Source organism: Apis florea, unplaced genomic scaffold (genome assembly GCF_048593485.1).
Source record: "Apis florea isolate Af1SG1 unplaced genomic scaffold, ASM4859348v1 contig_3765_pilon, whole genome shotgun sequence".
NCBI lineage: Eukaryota > Metazoa > Arthropoda > Insecta > Hymenoptera > Apidae > Apis > Apis florea.
This window is the reverse complement of record NW_028256842.1, coordinates 145255-168339: the sequence shown is the minus strand read 5'-3', so window position 1 is coordinate 168339 and position 23085 is coordinate 145255. Positions and strand designations below refer to the sequence as shown.

Genomic DNA, 23085 nt, shown 5'->3' with positions numbered 1-23085 from the left:
TATTAAAATAAAAGCATATTAAATTAAATTTGATTATTAAAAATAATTTAATAACTCATTAAAAATATTTAGGTAATTTCTTGACTTTTTATATTCATTTTATAACAAAAGAGAATTGAAAAATAATTTAATAACGACATCCTTACGAATATGTTTAATATTATCAACATAATATATCTCAGAGAAATTTAACACTCTTTTTACTTCTTTCCGAGATTAACTAACAATATTGTGTCGGATTTTCTATGTGGACATAGGAAATACATGTATATTTCATTTTTTTCGTGTTTTTTTTTTTCTTATCGATTTATATAAATAGATACATACAATATTAAACACATGTGTTTCTACCTCTTCGCAATGTACATAACAATATTACAGGTACAGACTGGGCCCCGGCATATCTCAATTCACTGCGCTGGAAGCATAAGTCAATTACTGGCCGTTTAATCAAACATCAATATAAGGATTATAACTTTATAGAACAACGCGTAATATATGAGATGCAATAATAAAACGTAATAGTACGATTCACAAATATTACAATTTCATATTAATAACAAGCTGAATTGTTATTAACAATAGCAGCTATACAGAAAGGAAACATATGTAGTTAATGTAATAAGACAAAATTTTTGTTTAGCAAATTTTAAGATAGAAACATTAATTTCATTATTTAAATCGATCTCTTTCTTCAGCATACAAACTTTCACTCTCATCCTACACATACATTTTATGCTCTCTCGTCCTTTCTGTACACTATATAACTTTAGCAATCGTATACGAATTACGAATGCTGCAAAAAATTTTAATGCTTCAAATATTGAAGCTAAGTATCGTATTGATATAACGAACAAACTTACAATCGTGGCAAGCTAATGCTAAACTTTTACAAACGTTCGATTACAGTATGAGCATTAGAGTGTTAGAAAAAACAGAGATTAATGATTAATATGTATAATAATGAACTGTAAAGGCTACGCGCATTTACTCATCGAAATATATTACAATGCCATCATATAAAAAAAGAACGCGCTTATATATTTATTGCACATCCTTAAATTTTTATATACTCCGATGTCCGTATTTCCTACAATCTCAACTATATCATAATACAGAATAATACATAATAGTTTATATACCAGTGCTTTCTTCGTGTAACTATGTACAGGTGTATAACTTTAACTAATAGAGTTATAATTTCAGTCGACGGACGGTGTAATGGTCCTTCAGACTCCATGTCTCACGAACTTTCATTCTTCACATGTAATTCTTCTGAAAAATAAATGTTTAAGTCAATTATTGTTCAAAATTTTTATTTTTGCAATATTTTAAATCTCATCATACTATACTTAATCATTTTTATTATTTGAATATTGAAATGAATATTAATTGAATATTGAATTTTATATTGAAAAACAATATGCAGAATTAAAATTTTAATAATACGATTTTTAAATTTAGATTTACATACATATAAAATTATGAATTGAAAAAATTCAAAATCACGATTAATATCTTTTACTCTGTATATTATTTAATTTGATAATTTTTTTATTCAAAGTAGTTTCTTTGTTTTTGAGTAAATATATGTTACATTTTTTAATAATATTAAAAAATATTTTAATTTGAACAATTTGCTTAACTAAAACATAAATTTTTTTGAATGTTACTTACTTTCTTTTTGATATCTTCGGCAAGCTTGATTTCTTTCTTCTGCATCGAAATACCATAGAGTAATTGCATATCTTGTTTTATATGCTGGCTGAACTTCGTGCGGATTTCTCCTGTCTGACCAGAAGAACAGTATTCTGTCGAAAAGAGGTTCAATATCTGCCACTTGATCACGCCAACCTTCTGGAAATATCCTCAAGAGGCCACCGTTTTTCTAAAAATATAGAAATTAAATATAAATTATTACTAGAAATAAAAACTCATAGTTTAAAATGATAGCATTAAATTATTCTCTTAATCAAATAGTAAAAAGTAATGGATAAAAATTTTATTATAAAAAACTTTATTTGAATAATATAAATATTGAATATATAAATTTTTGATTCTTTAAGTCCTTAAAATTCTTAATCTTTTGTCTACATTGATTTTTCATAACTAAAAAATATGTTTAGAGAATTAATATATATAACTTTTTTATTTCCAATTATAGTTTAAAGATTTTTTTTTAAGATGTTAAAAACTTTATTTAAATGATTTATTGAAATAATGATCAGATTTAAAATGATAGTTGAAAGAGTCAGTAGCAATATTAAGATTCTTCAATAATATTCGAATGTATTTAAAGATAAAACAGTTCTAAAAGATAAAACAGTTTAAAACTTGTTTAAAAAGAGGCCAATGAACGTAAATGTTATACAAGTTCATCAAGTCTCTTTCTCTCTCTGTCTCGTCATCCTTATTCAAGGATATTAATGCACGATTAAAAATAATAGACATAGTGTATTTTATATTTCGGTGCTTTTATATTATAAATATAAAACAATACATGTTTAAACAAGCCTATTTTTTATGTAAATTAATGTAAATATTATTTAATGAGATTTTTGAGTATATGCGAGACAGAAGCATCGTTACATGGGACAACTCACGTAGGCTCTGCCCTTCGTGTTCTTTATGATACAATATCTTTACTTTTAAAATTCAAACATTCATGGTCGCATGTGCAAGATGAATGAGAGATAACAAGATAACTGTGAGAAAAATTTATGATGACCATAGTTAACGTAGAAATTGAGTATTTTTATCAGTTATAATTTTTATTTCTTTATGTTGAAACTTAGAATATTTAATCTTTTGTATATTTCATAATTAATAAGTGTAATAATAATGTATCTAAAATTTAAATATATTAGAATAAAAAATAACACATCAACAATAATTTAATAATAAATTAAAATGAAAAATTTATCTTTAAATAAATTTATCAATAGATAAACGAAATTTTGTTAATAACTATTTTAATGTCAAATAATCATTTTTTCATTAATTATTAATGTTCATTAATAATTATTTAACAAATAAATATAATATATACAGCAAATATAATTTAATATATCATCAAAGCAGAATGACCCTGTAGTGCGATCATGTCACGAAATCGAGTTTCAAAGTATTACACGTGTAATATGTATATGCGTAGTGAAATTATTAATAACGATCAAAAATTTAAAATAAATACTTAGTTCAAAAAAATTTTCATATATTAAAATTATATTAAAATCTTTTAGTAAAAGAATTTAATAATTAAATAAAATTTTAATATAATATATTTTAATATAAAATTAAAAATCATTTTCAAATTAATTTTCAATTTAGATAAAAGTATAGAATAAAAATTTAATGAAAAAAATTGGAATGGAATATCGAAATAGGATGATTAAACTAATCCTTGATATACCTTGATATCCCAATTTTGATTGAGATAATATATAGCTGTGATGCATCGTCCATCTCGATTAGGATTATCCACGTGTTTTACGTAATGCGAACCGTGACCAGGATAACAAGCCACCATCGCCTGAAAAATAATGCATCATATTTTTAATCAAGGAAACCAAATATTCTTACAAACTTACTTATATTAACTTATTTATATGGATTCGTGATTTTTGAACAATCATCAATGTTGACTTCATTGTATATATCATATCAGAGAATTTTTAATATAATTCATTCATTCTGTCTTTTTTTTTAAATAAAAAAGATAATATAATATGATTGCCAATATAATATAATATGTACGACAAGTATTTTAAATGTATTTGTTCTTAAATATAAATTAATTTTTATAACTATCAACTATAGTTATCAACGGTAGACACTTCTTTTTCTTAAATTAATAACAAAAATGAGAAAAATAAATAGTCTTGGAGACGCAATAAAACAAATGTACGACACTGTAGGTAATAATCTTGTATTATCGTAAGTTAAATAAGTCGGTACCATATTTATAAATGTTCAATATGTACAAAGTATTTGTTTCCGGTGTATTATAAACGGACATGAGTACAATATGGTTAAGTACCTATAATAATATATTTTCTTCGTAATCTTATTAATTGATTAAAAAATCAACTGTATTAATTATTAAATATTTGGTTAATCAAGTTTTTCAAGTTTCTAAATTAATGAATTAATAATCGATTAATTTGAAAATTCTACAATTTTGTTTATATTTCTATGTTGTATATTCTATATATAAGATATATAGAATAACTCCTACAATGTATTTTTCCGATGATAAGATTATCATACTAAGAATATCATAATCAAAATATAATGATACTTTAAGAATTTTAATCAGAATTGATTAACTAGATATAGATAATAACAGTCTGAAAATATCATAATCGAAGTGGCATTATAATATCTACTATAATTCTAATCAGCTTTTACAATCATTCTTTACAAGAATGCAGGTTTCGGTTGAATTCCTTTATTCCTTTATTTTTAATAATATATTTAAATTTTATATTTCAGGATTTTAAATTATTACATGTTTATACATGTAATATTTCTTAATATTAATTATCTTAAAATTAATTTCTTTTATTATTATTAAAATAAAATTATAAAAATTAATATAAAAAGATTATCAACTATATTTGATGACTTAAAATTATTTAAATGTTAATTGCATTTACTTTTTATCTTTCAGAATATAATGTTAAAGATAAAATTTATGGCATATATACACTTCAATGAATACACTACTCTGAATACTACATGTATTAAGTCATATTGATTAAAACTAAAAAATGATTTCATGAGATACATTACGTAATAAAAGGTAGCAGTGGACTTATTATGTTAATGCCTTTGTTTTCAATAGCAAATGTAAATTTACGACATATTATTTTCGATACTTATGTTATTTTACTATTCATTTTTTATTAGTAATGTATATAAAAAAAACGAGTAATTTATTTTTTAATGTAAAAAAAAATTTAAATTATAAAATATTTTGTTTAAATCATTTTTTAGTTTGTTTTTTAAATAAATTGCATTTAATATTTTTATTTTAATAGTTTGAAATTTTCTTAATTAACAATTCAAAGAGTTTTATATTATAAGAATAAATAAAATTATATGATGCAGTTTATCATAGCATTTATAATCTTTTTTATTTCCAATTATTAAACGTACCGTGAAGTCATTGGTCTGAATAGTTACTTAGTGTAATAACTTAAGACACTAATCAACGTGACATTAAATCAAAACGAAATATTCATTCGTTTTTACACATAAAATGTATGATTCATAAGTTACATGCGATATTATCTATTCTTTCTGCGTAGATTCTATCTATCAATTAAAAATTTTATATTTTCATGTATGCAGAGTTTTATTAATTATTATAATAAAAATTAGAAATAATTTAAAATATGTTTTACTTATTAATAATAGAATAATTGTCAACGAAAATAAAAAAATAAATATATAAAATTTTATCAATTTTATACTTATATAATTTGATTATAATTTTGTTATGCAAAAGAAAATGTACGTTACCTACACAAACAATTTATGAAAACCAATATATAATATCATTAAAGATACTAACTTAAGATTAAATCTTTCTTTGCAAAATTTCATTTTCAGTTTCTAAGGAGGAAAGCAATTGGAAATGCTTTCTTGTATGAAATTTTCAGAAATATATTAAATCTCAAGAAGGTGAGAAAAACCAAAAGAATTCTAAGAATTCTGTTACTCAATATTTGTTCTATTGTATATTATCATATAAAAATTATTTCAACAAGAATTTTAGAATATTATTATGAGACATAGTCTTTGATTTTTTTCTTGAATTTTGTCGAATCATTCTATATCAATTTTCCATTAAAATATTATTAAATATTAAATACCTTACATATTTCATCTTTCTATAATATTTTATTTTATTCTTCTTTTCGAATTATGTAATAAAGAATTGGAATCATAATATTTGTATTATTTAAATATAAAAAAACTTAATTTTATAAACTATTTCAGAATTTAATAATCCTTCTTTTATATATACATATTAATTATAGTTCACATTTTGTAACATTCTTTAAAAGATAAGATAAATCAAATGTAAATAGACTTGTTAATAAATTGCAATATATTATATTGCAATATATTGCAATTATATGTTAATAAATGCAATAAAATTATAATATACTTTTTTTTTAAATACTGTTGTATTCGTTATATTTTCGTAATACAATTATAATAAAAAATTTACTACATTTATTCAATTTAAAACATGCCCAATATAAGATGTTCAACATAACAAGCATGCCCAATAAAGTAATTATATAAATTATAAAGAAGAAGATAGGAATATGAGACAGAATATGAGAGAAATATGACCATCAAAGTTTTGATCTGTATATAATGAAAGCTTTAATGATTAAAATATAATTATAATATTTAATCAAACCAAATACTATTTTTGTCAAAATATTATTAAATCTATTAAACAATAATGCAGTCGAAAGTCTCCGATCATGCACAAGAAGGGTTCAGATAGATGCAAAGGTTCCAGCGGTAGGATACATGAATAGGAATCACATTTTAACCTTGACCCAATAGGTCCCTAACCTTGGTACTACATTCAGCAGCGTGTATATTATCACGTAATCCACGAAACATATGCTGGATAATTTCTTTTTCTTTTTGTATTTTATAAATATCGATATAGGAGGATATCTTTATGACTTAAGAAATTTACGAAATATATGATTCTATTAAATAAAAACTGAAAAAATATATTTTCATTTATTCATATTTCTGAAATGTATTCATAAATTTTTTGAATTTATAGCTTTTTTACATAAATATAAATATAAATATAAAAAAGCAATACTAATATAATTAAAATAAAAAAAAGAATATCGTGGAATTTTTATTAAGAAAGTATTATTATTAAATTCTTATTAAAAGTATTGAGCCTGATAAATAATTGAAATTAAGTAAATTAAAAAGCATACTATTAAAATTTTAACTATAATTTTCAATTTGTCAAACAATCATAACCATGAAATCGTTAATATATTTTATAACAATTAAAATTTCTTATTTTTTTCATTTGTAACTTTTTCAAAATTGTCAATGAATATAGAAATACAATTAACAAACGATACATCATTTAATAATTAATCAGAAATAGTAAGTTACAAAATGAAACTTTTTACAAATTACACTTTTACACACTACATCAATTGAAAGATCTGTCTCAAATTATATAAAAATATGCGTTCTAATTCAAGTAAGTAAGACACTCGTGTTACAAGTTCTCTAACAACGATCCAGAATGGCAAATGCCTTTCACTGTGCTAACTAAAAAGTAAATGATATAAACGAAAAAACTATTTAATAAAGAGAAACAAGTTCCTACCACGTACATAATATGGTCCGAATAGAAATATTTTTTTTTCCTCAAAGCATATCATACGATTTTACCACGTTCAATATTGATATCGATAATATTCAATAACTATTGTGCACTATCGAATCAGCTTGAGAGACGGACAATTGATACTGAGCTCGATACCGAGCACGTCGTTTTGTTTTAACGCTAGACCAGCGAAGAAACATTCAGTATAATCAGTTAACTATTATCTTTCTCGATTTCCGTCGCGCCATACGACGACAGAAATTGTTCGAGCAAATTAAACGCGAAACATACTATTCTTTTCATTAAATCAATCACAACTGCATTATTCATTGCTTACAATTGTCCGATCTCCCGGACGTATAAATCTTTAAAGGTGTTTCATATCTTGTTTAAATCTGTTTTTCTTTTTATTCTTTTCCTGTGTCCTCGTTTATCTTTAAAGATAATTGAATTTATTATAACTGGCATCTACTGATACGATATAGATAGAGTGCAACATCGAGACAAAACGTTCAATATCATAAACATTACGTGCAGCTCGGCACGTTGTTAAGATAACATACGACTTGCCAAAAGTACATTATTACAATAATAACTGTAAGAATCATTACCACTGATTACGAATAGTCAAATAAAAAAAGTTGCTTTTTAAAGCGAAAAGAGCATAAAATTGTTTGATATGAATATGAAATTCATATATGTATATTATCGTATCTATTAAGCCGGAAGTCGAGTGACTATACGCAATTGATGTTCTTTTATTTTATATAAGATGATATTTTTTAATTGTGAAAAGATAAACTTTGTGTGACTGGTTAACAAATTTTAGTTAATTTAAAGAAATTCCGTTTCTTTTTTAAACTTTAAAATATTTTTTATCATTTTTTATTGATGAATTACTATTTGCCCTATATATATATATACATATATATGTGTATATATTGAATGTGTATATATATATATATATATATATACACATTCAAAAATTAATCAAATTACTTCTTTTTATTAATATATAATTTTTCATAAAATATACTAAGTATCCAATATTTTAAATAAATTGGATATTTTTCTGACAACTAACAACTTAATATTATATAATTATTAATTATACTCAAATATTATTGGTCATTTTCATAATATTTATAAGTGAATAAAAACATCAGGAATAAAGAAATATATTTTCCAATATTTTTTTTTTAATTATCGAATTATCTTGTTTTTAATTTGAGTTAGTAATATAATAATGTAATAATCATAAATAAATTTCTAAGAAATCTTATGTACTTATGCTTTATGTAATTTAATAAATATACTGGAAATATATTTTTTTTATTTAATTTTTAAATATGAATTATATATAAACGCGAATGAAAAAAATCATAGAATTGAATTATGAAGAATGGATTATCGATTGCTGCCAAATACATAAATCTGCCAAAGCCATATTATGAATGACGTAGCTTATATTTCTTGTAGATTAGTCATTGGAAGAGTCTTCTCTCAGACTTAATCAGTTGTAATATAATATTTTTACACTTCACAAATATTATATCGTATCTTTCATTATCATGATTTAATTATAAAATTAAAAAATATTATATAAAAATATTAATAGAAATCAACTAAATCAAAGATTGAGAAACGTTGTAAAAATTATCTTTTAAAATTACGAATATTGACTGTTGATTTCAAATACTATTAATACTAAATAGCTACTTATTCAAAAATAATCTAAGTTATATTATTTCTAAATCGTGCATTGATATATTATTATGAGTGTAAATTCGAAATATGTAAAAACTACATACAAACGAAATGTGCATATATGAATACGATATCGAATAGTTGAACAGTTTGTATAACTGTTTTACGTAGATATTTCACACTTTTTTACATTATTCACTGTAATATTTATAGTTGATTTCAAATTTTTTTCAAATTATCCACTATCTATATGCAAATTTCAATCTATGAATTGTTATGTACATGAAATCTACAAAGTATTAATTTATAAAAGGCAATTTTTAAGTATTTTAAATTAATTTCACAACTATTTAACATACTATAAGCATTGAGAAACACTTTATAATATATCTAAATGACGATTCAGTGAAAGAAGCATAGCAACATTCAATCCTCCTCTGAATTCGCATTACTCACAATATACAGAGACTGCGTCACAATCGGATTTTTAGCATTTGAACAACGTCCAAGAATTATTTCAAAATCGTATTTTATCAACAACTTTTACGCGTAATTCAATTAATTAACGACAAACGATGCAATGATAGAGAAAATGAGAAAACATCAGTACATTGGTTACCTAAATGCAATAAGCGAGAATTACGCGATATTTCCGGGGGAAAACCGTTCTGCTAATATTATTGCACGTGTTTCATAGAACGGAAAGCAAAACATACGCGTTTGTTACAATTGTTCGAATCTGAAAAATATTTCTGCAATATGAGTCATTGATTGAACTATACAGTTGTTGTATATTAGATATTAGTATTTTGTTTTACAAATAAGTTATTGCATTTAATATAAATATTCGAAAAAAAATTCTTTGACAATTCTCGGAATTGAAAAAAACAAAACTTATACGGATTTTTTATGGAAGTTATTTAGTTTGAAAGATACATCGCATATTGAACGAGGAAAATTATTCTTATCTATGTTGAATTTATTTCATTCCCTTTCCTCTTTCTATATTAGCATTTTCACATATGTCAACGCATAAAATTTTTTAATTTTTCTAGTAATTTTATATATTAAATTTCCTTATTACAACGCTATTATAAACATAATAATCTTTTATGTTATGATCAATGATCATTTGTTTCAAAAGTGGCAATAAAATGTTCACTAATTCTATTGTTTGAAAGCAGTAAATCGTGTAGTGAGGAAGCGATACTTTACTACATCATTTAAAAATAAGTACATTCATCGCAAAATTTTTCTCATTTTTTCACACTAAAATTTATATAGAAATATATAAATTCGCTTTTTTGAATTTATATATTTTATTATATAATATAATATATTATATTATATATATTATATAATATATATATATATATATATATATATATATAATATCTTTAAAATAAACATTTTTAATTAATGTAACAATCAAATTTTGAAATGTAAAGGAAAATATCGTAAAACATTATATGGTCATTACAATTATAAATCGCACAAAAGATGTATCGAACCGATCAGAAAGTCAACAAGTCCCGGTAAATACCCTCATGGAAACATCACTATAAAATCGTCCCCAGACACGATTGGCACAGCCATCTAACATATGCGTAAATGCATATGTATATGTATATATTGTACCTCGTCGATTCTTTCACCTTCACGAAGGTTAAAGAGCGAGATGCAGTTAGCCGTATGTAAGGATTTAATCGAAAGTGAACGGTCTGATACGATACATAGGCTACAATTATCAAAACATTTACTATACAAATGCATAATTTATCTTAAAAAATAAAATGAGATAGTTTGTTGTATTTCTTACATATTCCTATAAATTTAATATTATTATTTAATATTATTCTTCAATTGATAAATTTTTCAATTTTATGAAAAATTATTGTATAATTTATGGATCTTTTAAACATTTTTAAATAATCATTATCATTGAATAAAAATATATGATTAAGTCTTAGTTAGTTTTCAGTTAGGTTCATTAGGTTCAGGTCATTTTATGTCAATAACTTAAAGATATAAATAAAATACAAAATTTAATTTCTATTAAATATATTTATATTTTGTATAAGAAAAATAATAATGTTTAAAAATAATAACTTGCAGATTTATATATTATTGTATTTCTCTTATATTTCATAAAATACTATATTCACTATTAAGTAATAATAATTTTAATTAAATTAAAATATTCTTAAATATTAACTAAAGTATATGTTATTTCTGAATTTAAGTAAAAAATATTACAAAATTTGTTATAAATATAAAATGTTATCACATGATATTCAATATTTTTTATAAAATTTAAGTATTTCCTTTTCTAAGAACTTTTATTCTTTATATTATGAATTTAATAAAAATGAATTCATATTATATATAAATATCTTCAATAATATAATATTCTAAAATATTCTTAAACAAATTTGATAATATTATTTAGTAAAACAAAAATATTGTAAGATATACTACTTTAACAATGTTTTCATCAGAATCCTAAATAGAAATCTAATTATATATATAATGAAAAGTTTTGATTTAAAATTTACAGCTAAAAAAATAAAACTATTTCTGTATATTTAATTTTAATTTAAATTAACTTCAAACAAAATCGACGTTTAAGCCGTATCGATTTTAAATTTCATTATATAACATCACATAATTTTAACCACACATAATTATCTAACAAAATTCCTCTTAAGATGTCAAACTTTCTCATTTTGCAGATAAAATATTATTTTACTATGAACCAATATATAATATTATACATTTATTATCAATGAGTCAGAATTTATCATAAAAGAATGCATTTAACTATTGTCGTAGTTTTCCTTTTTGTAGTTTATTTAGAAAAACATTGAAATATAATGTTGAAATAATATGAAAATATGATTTAAGAAATTAAATTATCAAATATTATTTATCAAATATTAAATTTTTTATCCACTATCACATATCTTTTTCCTTTTTTTCATTTTATTTTATTAATATAATTTCAATTTTGTTAAAAAGATACAACAATAAACAACAATATATACTTTTTAGAGTTAGGAAGAAAAATAAAAAAAGAAATTTTAAACAGAACGATATTGTGTGAACAGTGTTAATTGAACGTTCTAATTAGACAGTGAAGTTGGTACGGGACAATAAAAGAATTCGAAGCGTACTGAATATCTTTTCGCGAACTATAAATGGCAGCAGTGACAGAACAGCAGTGAGGTTTAATTCAAAAATATACTTACAATTCGACTGTTCTTTTGTTTATTGAAGAAATGAAAATGTTATTTAGTCTAGCAGAGGAATTAAATATGATGAGATCAAACTTTTTCTTATAAATCTTATATAATAAGTTGTAATAATTTCAAAATCACATTCTTCACTTTTTTTTTAATTCTTTCAATATATATGTAAATTTCTACTACATTCCAATCTAAAAAGTAATTCACTAATATGCACTTCAAATGATATTTTATAAAATATATATAATAATGATAAATTAATTTAAATAAATAATACTTAGAATATTCAATATATTTGTATATTAAGAAAGATCAATGAAAAAAATGAAAACCACTGTGTTACCATTATGTGTGTGTATATATATATATATATATATATATATATACACACACACACATATATATATATATCATCAATATTTGTAATATCTTTAAAGATTTATTCAAGAGTGTATTTAAATTATAATAATTTATTTTAAAAATATCTTTAAGAATTATTCTTCAAGATTAATTTACTAACTTGCATAATTTTATTAGATTAAAAAACAGGTTAAGATAACCTTAAAATCTTTATAACTAATAATCGTAAAAAAAGATTAATTCTATCGTTTTGTTTTTTTTTTTTTGTAAGTTTATACAAATAATTCGTTTGTATCCTTTATTTAGGAAATTATCAAATATTTAAATTAAATACAATACAACATGAATAAAATTTTTTCAATAGTTACACTTTTCAGTTGCAACTGACCATTGATACTAAGTAAATAGTTTTCCTAACACATCGCTCTGTTTCACTCATCCGTAGTTTATACGAATTTGTTTACGAGAGACGGAATACGTAATCGAAAAGAATACTTACATGCTGCCTACTTTCTGGCATAAGAGACGAAAGGGAGAGTCAGTGAAAGACAAGGAAAAAAAGATAACTAACAGCGCGCCAGCTATATGGCGTACGTGACCGACTGCACTTCGTGGGTTACCACTCTCGTTTTGGTTCTTAGTTTGGCGCCTGAGCTGAAAGATCGTTGCAATTTCGGGATCCTGACCTTCTCTGCCTACCATCACTTCTCTCTCTCTTTTGACCGCCTACGAGATTAAACACCGATGCTTGGAGAGATACGAGAAATTTTTTTTTTATAACGCATATCATCGATATTGTTTATAATTTACAATTATTATTACATTTACATATTTGAAGTTTTATAATAAATTAAAAAAGATAACATATTTGCAACTCAATGATAAATTCGATTATAAATATTTGACTATAAATATTCGATTATAAACATTCGATTATAACTCGATTATAAATATCACGCGAGAAATCGATTTCTTTCAATATTATCGATATTCATATATATACATATTTTTTCGATATTCAAGAATAATTGGTTAATTTTTTTATAATAATAATTCATTTTTCATAATATATAGATTATAAATTTAGAATTTATTTTGACAAAAAACATCTACTATAATAATACTATTACTTGATAATTTGAAAACTTAAATAAATATATAAATACACAACAAATGTAATGTTATGTATTTATTATATAAATAAAATGTATAAATTTTATAAAATATAATGTAAATATAATTTTTTAATAAAATTTTTAATTATATTACTATATAAATATTAAATTATTAAAAAACGAACTGTTTGTTACGAACTGTATAGGTATATATATATTATTTGCATATTATTTCAATTAAAAATGATTTAATTATAATAAATATTTTATTAGTAATTTATGAATTATGTTTAATATAAAACAATTCTATTGCCAGAATCAATTCTAAATGAATAAACATTCAATTATGCGTCCGACGATTTAATATTTTACGCATAATTGCCAAATATTAAATAAATTTATCAAATTAAATAAATAAAAAAAAACTTTTGTTTAAAAAATATTCTGGAATTAATTAATATCTTATTTCATGCATAAAAATAAAATATAAAAAAGAACAAAATTGATATAATCTTTAGTGTATATATATATATATAATTTTGTTAATATATAATTGTTGTAAATTCTATTTTCTTATTATAATATATTAACAGAGTTTAATATATTAAATAATGAGATGTTAATATAAATCTTATTAATTTATAAATATATATTATATATTCAAATGAAATAAACATAAACTTTGATAAAATTAAATTAAATATAAAGAATAAATTAAATTAAATAAATATAACATGCTTTTTGTATATAATAATTAATAATAAATAAACAACATTGTATTAAATATATAAATATATTTCAAATAATAAAAATATATATGCTTACCTTTGTCCTTCCATTGATTGTGTACTTTCCCATTTTTCCATTATTACACATTTTATTTGCCCTCATAATGACTGCATCAACTTGAGATATGAGCATCCCAATATTTTGACATTGTTTTTCTTTACCATCAAGCCACGTTATTTGATCACCACGAATTGTCTTTAAGTCATTTGCACCTGCTTTATTAGAAACCAATTGTCCATCCTTAAATAACCCAGCACTGTACATATTTAAAACTTCTTTTAACACTGCACCACCTTTTTCCGTTCCTAGAAAATTATCTACCACACACATACCATATTCATCCATGTCTCTAATCACATTTCTGCTTATATCGTCTATTAATTTTTCAAGATTATTTTTATTTTTATGGAGGAAAGGTGGTAAAAATTCTTCTTCACGAGTTAAATGAACCTCTGGAAAGTTCTTCATACCGTTATGATGTTGAGTAGGCATATCTAGTTCATTGTCTTGTAGGTTATCAAGAATTCTTGAATCTTGTAAAGCAGGATTCAATGATTCTGTTCTGGCACCTAAGATTGTATCTTCAGAACTTCCTTCATATGTTATTGGAGAAGTCCATCCATCCACTCTGTTAGTACGAGTACCTTTTGTTTTAATGTTATTAGATTTTCTTTTGGAATTTTGGCTTTCCTTGTGATCTAATTGTCCTTTTATTTTTTCTGTCTGTTTGTTGATTCCTGAAACAGTAAAATCATATAACAATCTTTAATTATGATAGAATGGAAGTTATATTTATTTTACTAAAATACTATACAGTATATAATGAATCATTTATTACTAAAAATAATTCCATTTTTTGTAGAATAAAATATATATTATTAAATGTTTACAGGAACATTCTAATATTAAAGAGCTTTGTAAAATAATCTAACAAAAACAAGATTTAGTTTCATATACCTTCAAGATGTTTCACGTTATTATGTACATCTGGAACAGCGTTTGATCCTCGCGTTCTTCCTAACACTGATTTCTCGCTTAGGTTAGAAACCACTGGTGCAGTTGAAATGTGGCAGTTTTTTAAGGATGATTCCTTCTTAGATTTTAGAATGGAATTTTGACTAGTAGCCGAAACTGTATCTGATACGATCGATTCCATAGAGTGAATCGCACAAAATTCTTTGTGACGTTTCCAGTCCCGTTTCTGGTGTTCTTTAGTACAATAAAAGACGGCCTTGCACCGTGAACACCTTAACAACTTGTCAGTCCTATTACAGACAACACAACCCACCGTTATACCTATTTGAACATCACCGCCGGGTGTCTGCGCACGACTGACTATCGGTCCGGACATGTTTCGTCGTTTATTTAGCAGCCACGAGTGCCGACGACATTTCTCCAATGAGGAAAGTCACACACGCACTCGATCTGCGTATGGTACTAGCGTGCTATTGAGACTCTGCAGTGCTTATACGTACGTTCGTCTTTAGATTACATACTACATATATGTTATCGAATCTGCAAAACACCTATTGGTGAAACGACGATCAAAACACCGATGCTTAATGTCCATTAGTCTTACTATACATATATTGCGCATACGTACACTTATGCATCGATATATCAAATCGCACTGCATCGAGTTCTTTCTTTGAAAATTCATTTAAAAGTAAGGTATACAATTACTATCTTGATTGTTCATCGCCCTTAAGAGAGCGCCACTTTATAACCATATTTTTGTAATCATAAAAATAATTCATTACATTTTGTAATTCAAGAAAATATTTTTAATTATATATATTTTTTAAATGTTCTTTTATTATATTATTCAATAACAATTATTTGTAGGGCAGGAAATAGAACTTAATTATATATAAATGAAAAATTATTAATATAATTTTATGCTAAGTTCGATTGCATAGAAATGACTATACGATAATTTGATAGATTATTTTGACATAAATAAATATAATGCGATTATATAATGTGATATTGTAATATAATTTAAATTCAATGTATATGTAAAATGTAATAAAATGTTTCAAAACGATAAATATTTCTAATTTTATTTATTAAAAAAAAAGCATGTTATAAATAATGTTAGATTTTTTGTATTTCATATTAAATATGTAAAATTTTATTTCTCTTTATAAAAAAGCAATGTTTCCATAGTTACGATATTCCTCTTGTATCATAACATTACATACTGTATGTATTATATAGTTAAGTAATTCAAATTTTGTGATACAAACAAAATATTTTAGATTTTATGAACAAGAAGAATCTTATTCTAAAAAAATGACTACTTTTATACCAAATGTGCACATTAAAGATGGAGAATATACAAAGACTATTTATTTAATGGTAGAATATATTTATATATTACAAATTGTAATATTTTATCAATTAATGTTTAAATATAATTAATTTAATTATTATAAAGAATTTTTTAAATTATATTAATATTAAATATTAATATTTACATAGCGTATATATATATAATCTTTTCTTAATTTTAAAATTATATGTAAAAATTATATTTTAATGTAAAAATCGATTTTTCAGATTAAAGAACAACGATATGCAGAAACAATAAAAATATTACTTACACTTTTAGACTTCTATCCCATTGTACGTATGATTATATGACATAAAATATCAATTTCTTTATCAATAAATAATTTTATGATAATAAATTATTTTACAGTCTAGACCCTGTTTGTCTCTTCTTGCTCATTGTTATTTTTATACACAAGATTTTATAGCTTCTGCACATTGCTATGAAAAATTAATTCAATTATGTCCTAATGAAAGTATATATAAATTATATCATGCTCAATCTTTGCATCAAGCATGTATGTATCAAGAAGCTTGGACAATATGTTCTAATATTATTACTCAAAGCAATTTAGAATATAAAGTAAAGAAACTACAGGCAGCCATAAAATATGGGCAAGAAGATATTGTTGCTGCAAAAAATTTAATTGATCAATGTTCAACAGATGATGTTGATACAGAGATTAATTTAGGATGTCTTTTATATAAGGTATGAAAAATATTAAAAAAATATATATATGAAGTATATATTTATCTGTTTTTTCTTTTTAGGAGGAACAATATGAACAAGCTTTAAAAAAGTTTGCAAATGCATTACAAATTATAGGTTTTAAGCCTCATTTATCATATAATGTGGCACTTTGTTATTTTAAATTAAAAGAATATGCTGCATCACTAAAACATATTGGTACAGATAATATTTGTACTAAACTTTATATTATATATAATATTTTAATAATTTATTATTTTAGCTGATATTATTGAGCAAGGAATAAGAGAACATCCAGAATTAGGAGTGGGTATGACAACAGAAGGTATAGAAGTACGCAGTGTTGGAAATACATTAACACTTCATGAAACAGCTTTAACAGAAGCATTTAACTTGAAAGCAGCTATAGAATATCAATTACAAAATTGTAATTATTTATATATTGTAAATTTAATTTCTCATAATTTATCTAATATATTTTACATTCTTTATTTATTCAGATGAATCAGCGAAAGAAGCATTAACAGATATGCCTCCTAGATCTGAGGAAGAACTTGATGCTGTTACTTTACATAATCAAGCTTTAATAAATATGGATACAAAGCCAAGTGAGGGATTTGAGAAACTTCAATTTTTATTACAACAAAATCCATTTCCACCTGAAACTTTTGCAAATTTGTTATTATTATATTGTAAATACCAATATTATGATTTAGCTGCTGATGTTCTTGCTGAAAATGTTCATTTGACTTATAAATATTTAACACCAGTAAGTATGATTATTATTATATTGTTATATATATTTTTTGCAGATTGTGCATTAAAAATATTTCAATTATTTAAAAAAATATAAAATTAACATAAAAAATAATTTTAAAGCTTTTATATTTCATATTTTTATTTATCAGCATATTTAGTTTTTGAATGTTTACACTTCTTAGTACGTTTTTCTAAATTTTCTGAATGCTTTCGTTTATGAGCTTTCATATCATGACTAGAAACACTATCACTAGAACTTTCATCACTAGAAGAACTATCATATTTTTTCTTTTTTTTTTTTTGATCTTTAGAATATTTCTTCTTTTTCTTTTTAATTACACTTTCATCAGAATTACTATCAAGAATATCTTGTTTGATTCTTTTAGATTTTTTTTTCTTTTTTAATTTCTTTTGTTTATGTTTCTTTTCTTTCTTGTTTATATTAATTTCTGTTTGAACAACATTTTGTTCTTCTTTTTTCTGTTCTTCTATTTCTGGAATTAATTCATATTTTTTTCCATCAGGACTCATAAAACAATCATTAGATAAATGACCAGCAGTTCCACATTTTTTACATGTAGTATTAAGAATTGCTTCTAAGTGTATAGTTTTATGTTCATGCTTTTCAATAATTTTTTTCTTTTGTATATCTCTTTGTAATTGTACTCCATTTGGATCTAAATCTGTACCATTTCCCTGATTTACATATTTCATAGATAATCCTATTTTTCCATCATCTCCAATAGAAATAACTTTACACCAAACACGTTCCCCTTTTTGCAAAACTTCTGTAACATTATCAACATGAACACAACTAATCTAGAAATTTATAAAAATTAAAATTAATTGCATCATAAAATATAAACAAATAATTTGTTATGGACGTATTTTCTTAATACTTGTGATCTATGTATTAATCCTTGTACAGAACAACCTGGGATTCTGATAAAAGCACCATAATTTTGTACAGATGCAATTTCTCCAAGAAATATTTGATTTAACTCACAATTAGCCATTTTTAAAACTTAACAAGACTATTTATAAGTTATATGATTAACATATGTAAGCAGAAAATAACAATAAACAAACGTCAATCAAATTTCATATGAAGGTTAGGTTTATTCATGATATTAAATATAGGACTGTAGCAAGGAAATTAATTTGAGGGTGCAAATAGTGAAAAATGGAAATTTATAAATTTATATTTCATTGAATAAAAATTGAAATTTATTAAAATTAAAAAAATAAGATATAAAGAATTTTATCGTAATTATAATAATATTTATTTCTCAGTATTTATATGATTTTTTGGATGCATTAATCACACAACAAACTTCACCGGAAGAAGCGTATCGCAAATTTGATGATCTTGGTAATAAACACATGGAAATATTACGAAAAGCAACAAAACGAGTTCAGGAAGCACGATTAAATCATGATGACAGTGCTGTTAAAAAGGCTGTAAATGATTATGAAGAAGCTTTGGAAAGATATGTACCGGTTTTAATGGCACAAGCTAAAATTTATTGGGAACTTGGAAATTATACACAAGTTGAGAAAATTTTTAGAAAAAGTGTAGAATTTTGCAATGAACATGATATATGGAAATTAAATGTAGCTCACACTCTTTTCATGCAAGAAAATAAATTCAAAGAAGCAACAGGATTTTATGAACCAATTGTTAGAAAAAAATATGATAATGTTAGTTGTTTTAACTTTAATTTGCATTTTTAATTTATTTTGATTTGAAAATACATGTTAATAGATATCAATTATTAAGTATTATAAAAATTTCAGATTCTAGACGTAAGCGCTATAGTACTGGCTAATTTATGTGTAAGTTATATCATGACATCGCAAAATGCGGAAGCTGAAGGATTAATGAAAAAAATAGAAAAAGAAGAGCAAGTAATTTCACGCGAAGATCAAGATAAAAAATTATTTCATTTATGCATAGTAAATCTAGTAATTGGAACATTATATTGTTCTAAGGGAAATTACGAATTTGGTATATCTAGAGTCATGAAAAGTTTGGAACCTTATAATAAAAAATTGGGAACAGATACTTGGTTTTATGCAAAAAGATGTTTTCTTTCTCTTTTAGAACAATTAGCTAAGCAATTAGTAGTTCTAAAAGATACTACTCTTCAGGAATGTATACAATTTTTAGAACATTGTGAAGGTATATATTTTATTTTTATAAACAATAATATTTGTATACAATTGTTAAAATATTTATATTATTTTTTATTTTATTAGTTTACGGAAGAGACGTAATAACAGTAGTAGAACAATCTTTTGATATGCAGGATATGCTTGCTATTACTCCAGAAGGCAAGCAAACAGTTGTTTATGAAGCGCGATATTTAAAAGCTTTGTTTTTGAAATTGCAAATGTCTTAATATCTATCAACATATGTACATCTCTTTTGTCTTACATATATGAATATTGTATATAAAACACAGAAAATATTTATAAATATTAATTAAAAAAATTTAAATGTATAACATTATTTTTAAGCAATTAAATATATTTTTTATATATATAAACATGTTTTAAAACAATTTTATAACATTTTTAAAATTTAAAAATAATTTCTTTAATTATGATTTAATATGTAAGTACATGTTTTACGACTTACTATGTACGTCACTGTAGTGAAAATGGTGGTCGACATGGAATTACAGGAAGCTAAAGATTACGTTCTTCAACTTATGAAAGATAAAGATAAAATTGAATCAGATTTGAAAGCTTTGAAAGAAATTTTAGATATTGTATGTATGTTATTTTAGACTTGCACAAAAAGTCTATTTAATTATATCATCCAGAATAAATATATTTATCTTATAGTAGAATGAACTGTCAAATTTCCGAAAAAATTATTGAATATTTACATATATAAATTGTAGAATCATGTCGGCATGGATGATCCGCTGGTGGACTGTGAAGGATATCCACGAAGTGATATTGATGTTTATCAAGTGAGACATGTGAGACATAAAATAATATGTGCGTTTAATTACTATGCAATTTTCTCTATGTAATTTTATTAACTTTAACTTATTAGTAAATTATTAAGTGATTAGGTCTTAGAAATGATCATAAAGCATTGATGAATAAAATAGAAGAAGGTTTGCACAGAGTGCATGCTTTAGCAGGAAATCAAGCAGAATGTTCTAATGCAACTGCAACTATTATTCAAGATAATGCACAATTAGATCCTTTCTTAAAGGTGAATTTAGTATCTCCAGGTTCTCCAGCAGAAATAGCAGTAAGAATTTTTTTTGAAGTTCTCTAATGGTTATAAACTCACAATATAATTCATTTATAATTCATTTTAAATGTTAAAAATTATAATATAGGGAATTCAAGTTGATGATCTTATCTTAGAATTTGGATCTATTGATTGTCGGAATTTTAAATCATTAAAAGATATTGGAACTCTGGTACAAAATAGTAGATATAAGACAATAAATATAAAAATTAAACGTGGATCTAATATCATTGCCTTGACTTTAATTCCACGTCCATGGATTGGTAATGGTCTTCTGGGTTGCAATGTAATACCTATAGAGACAGTTGAAAGATAAAGCTTTTGAAATAAATTTTTATTTATATGTTGATTTTGTGTGTATATTATCAATAAAAGAATATTTATAAAATATTGTGTTTATAATTATTGTATTTATAATATATGTATATTTTTTTTTGTAATAACCTTGGAATTGGCTTTAAATAAATATTAAAATATAATCCTAAGACTCTTAGACTTTGAAATTTAATACATATAATCTTTCAATGTAAATTCTCATTTGAGTATTTAAAGTGGTAGAGTTGCTATAAATTCAAGCATATTCTAAGAAGCAGCAGTTAATATTGGAAAACAATAACAAGATGCATTTCCCATTGATTGTAAGTTATAATTAATTATATTTATATTTTATATATATATATTTATTTATTTATTTATTTGTTAGTAAAAATATTCTTTATGCAGATAGTATTCAGCTTAATTATTTGTGGATGTCAAGTACTAAGTCAAACTAATACTTATGAATATTCTGATCAACATCCATGGTCACTTGTCTATACTTTATATCCATTTTATAATTCTGAAACATTACTGGAAGTGTGGAAAGGAGATAAAACTGTTGATATTTCAACCAATGTAGTAACTCCACATGAACAAGAACAAACAGTTTTATTTTCTGATGATATTCAACATAATGGTACAAACTTAAAATCACAAGACAATTTATCTTATTTTTTAAGTGAAACCAAAAATATAAATAATGGGCAATTATCAAAAAATAGACTTTCCAATTATGTAAGTATTAAATCAGCTCTTAAATTTTATTACAATAAAACTGCTTATATTATTGTTTATAATATTTATTTTAATATATAGAGAAACAGACATAAAGATACAAATCTTCAAAATGAGTAACAAAGTATTTGGATTTCAACTGGATTTAATGATTTAAAGGATTCATATATTTATGCATAAAAGTGTAATTTTAGATATTAGTATTGCTATATCTTGCATTACATTGTGAAACATGTGCTTGTAGAAAATTCTATTAAAATAATTTATATGCAGAATTTGAATATTTTTATTTCTACCCTTTTTAAACAATAACTTAATTCTTCTAAAGAATAATTTTTATATAA

The 23085-nt window shown here is 23.5% G+C and overlaps 5 protein-coding genes across 8 annotated transcripts; 3 read left to right on the top strand and 2 right to left on the bottom strand.

Moving 5' to 3' along the window:
* Positions 1-139: 139 nt before the first annotated feature.
* Hph (HIF prolyl hydroxylase) lies at positions 140-15963 on the bottom strand. 2 transcript variants are annotated; one of them, XR_015294398.1, is made up of 6 exons: positions 15570-15963; positions 14649-15349; positions 13208-13434; positions 3413-3532; positions 1678-1888; positions 140-1275 (listed from the first exon to the last, which is right to left on the bottom strand). XR_015294398.1 is itself a non-coding variant. In XM_012491714.2 (5 exons), the coding sequence occupies exons 1-5, from the start codon at positions 15961-15963 to the stop codon at positions 1244-1246; spliced, it is 1458 nt and encodes a 485-aa protein (XP_012347168.1). In that variant the 3' UTR covers positions 140-1243. The 2 variants fall into 2 exon arrangements, 1 of the variants encoding a protein (XP_012347168.1); XM_012491714.2 differs by lacking the exon at positions 13208-13434.
* On the top strand, positions 15961-20963 carry Ttc30 (tetratricopeptide repeat domain 30). 3 transcript variants are annotated; one of them, XM_086915045.1, is made up of 9 exons: positions 15961-16083; positions 17175-17240; positions 17317-17655; positions 17718-17853; positions 17918-18082; positions 18156-18424; positions 19708-20115; positions 20212-20596; positions 20674-20963. In XM_086915045.1, the coding sequence occupies exons 3-9, from the start codon at positions 17467-17469 to the stop codon at positions 20814-20816; spliced, it is 1695 nt and encodes a 564-aa protein (XP_086771171.1). In that variant the 5' UTR covers positions 15961-16083; positions 17175-17240; positions 17317-17466; the 3' UTR covers positions 20817-20963. The 3 variants fall into 3 exon arrangements, with proteins under 3 accessions (XP_086771171.1, XP_086771170.1, XP_012347164.1); XM_086915044.1 differs by having other exon boundaries at positions 16071-16278; XM_012491710.3 differs by lacking the exon at positions 15961-16083 and adding an exon at positions 16319-16973.
* Positions 17679-19714, bottom strand: LOC105736568 (zinc finger CCHC domain-containing protein 17). Its single transcript, XM_012491719.3, has 2 exons — positions 19314-19714; positions 17679-19233 (listed from the first exon to the last, which is right to left on the bottom strand). The coding sequence occupies exons 1-2, from the start codon at positions 19428-19430 to the stop codon at positions 18553-18555; spliced, it is 798 nt and encodes a 265-aa protein (XP_012347173.2). The 5' UTR covers positions 19431-19714; the 3' UTR covers positions 17679-18552.
* Positions 20964-21041: 78 nt separating the features above from the next.
* On the top strand, positions 21042-22076 carry LOC100865962 (26S proteasome non-ATPase regulatory subunit 9). Its single transcript, XM_003697381.4, has 4 exons — positions 21042-21188; positions 21324-21423; positions 21501-21685; positions 21777-22076. The coding sequence occupies exons 1-4, from the start codon at positions 21057-21059 to the stop codon at positions 22002-22004; spliced, it is 645 nt and encodes a 214-aa protein (XP_003697429.3). The 5' UTR covers positions 21042-21056; the 3' UTR covers positions 22005-22076.
* Positions 22077-22179: 103 nt separating this feature from the next.
* LOC100866317 (uncharacterized) lies at positions 22180-23016 on the top strand. The gene is made up of 3 exons (XM_003697384.4): positions 22180-22326; positions 22412-22741; positions 22823-23016. The coding sequence occupies exons 1-3, from the start codon at positions 22309-22311 to the stop codon at positions 22859-22861; spliced, it is 387 nt and encodes a 128-aa protein (XP_003697432.1). The 5' UTR covers positions 22180-22308; the 3' UTR covers positions 22862-23016.
* The last annotated feature ends 69 nt before the right edge of the window (positions 23017-23085 follow it).

Bases quoted from the DNA above. Each gene is read 5' to 3' on its own strand.
- Hph (XM_012491714.2), bottom strand. From the start codon at position 15,963: ATGTCCGGACCGATAGTCAGTCGTGCGCAGACACCCGGCGGTGATGTT. The intron at 3,533-14,648 runs GTAAGCATATAT...ATTATTTTTCAG, and splicing joins CAATCAATGGAAGGACAAAG to GCGATGGTGGCTTGTTATCC. The intron at 1,276-1,677 runs GTAAGTAACATT...TTTATTTTTCAG, and splicing joins CCGAAGATATCAAAAAGAAA to AAGAATTACATGTGAAGAAT.
- Ttc30 (XM_012491710.3), top strand. From the start codon at position 16,908: ATGACTACTTTTATACCAAATGTGCACATTAAAGATGGAGAATATACA. The intron at 16,974-17,174 runs GTAGAATATATT...TCGATTTTTCAG, and splicing joins CAAAGACTATTTATTTAATG to ATTAAAGAACAACGATATGC. The intron at 17,241-17,316 runs GTACGTATGATT...ATTATTTTACAG, and splicing joins TTTTAGACTTCTATCCCATT to TCTAGACCCTGTTTGTCTCT.
- LOC105736568 (XM_012491719.3), bottom strand. From the start codon at position 19,430: ATGGCTAATTGTGAGTTAAATCAAATATTTCTTGGAGAAATTGCATCT. The intron at 19,234-19,313 runs GTATTAAGAAAA...ATAAATTTCTAG, and splicing joins GATTAATACATAGATCACAA to ATTAGTTGTGTTCATGTTGA.
- LOC100865962 (XM_003697381.4), top strand. From the start codon at position 21,057: ATGTACGTCACTGTAGTGAAAATGGTGGTCGACATGGAATTACAGGAA. The intron at 21,424-21,500 runs GTGCGTTTAATT...TTAAGTGATTAG, and splicing joins TGTGAGACATAAAATAATAT to GTCTTAGAAATGATCATAAA. The intron at 21,686-21,776 runs GTAAGAATTTTT...ATTATAATATAG, and splicing joins GTTCTCCAGCAGAAATAGCA to GGAATTCAAGTTGATGATCT.
- LOC100866317 (XM_003697384.4), top strand. The intron at 22,742-22,822 runs GTAAGTATTAAA...TTTAATATATAG, and splicing joins AAAATAGACTTTCCAATTAT to AGAAACAGACATAAAGATAC.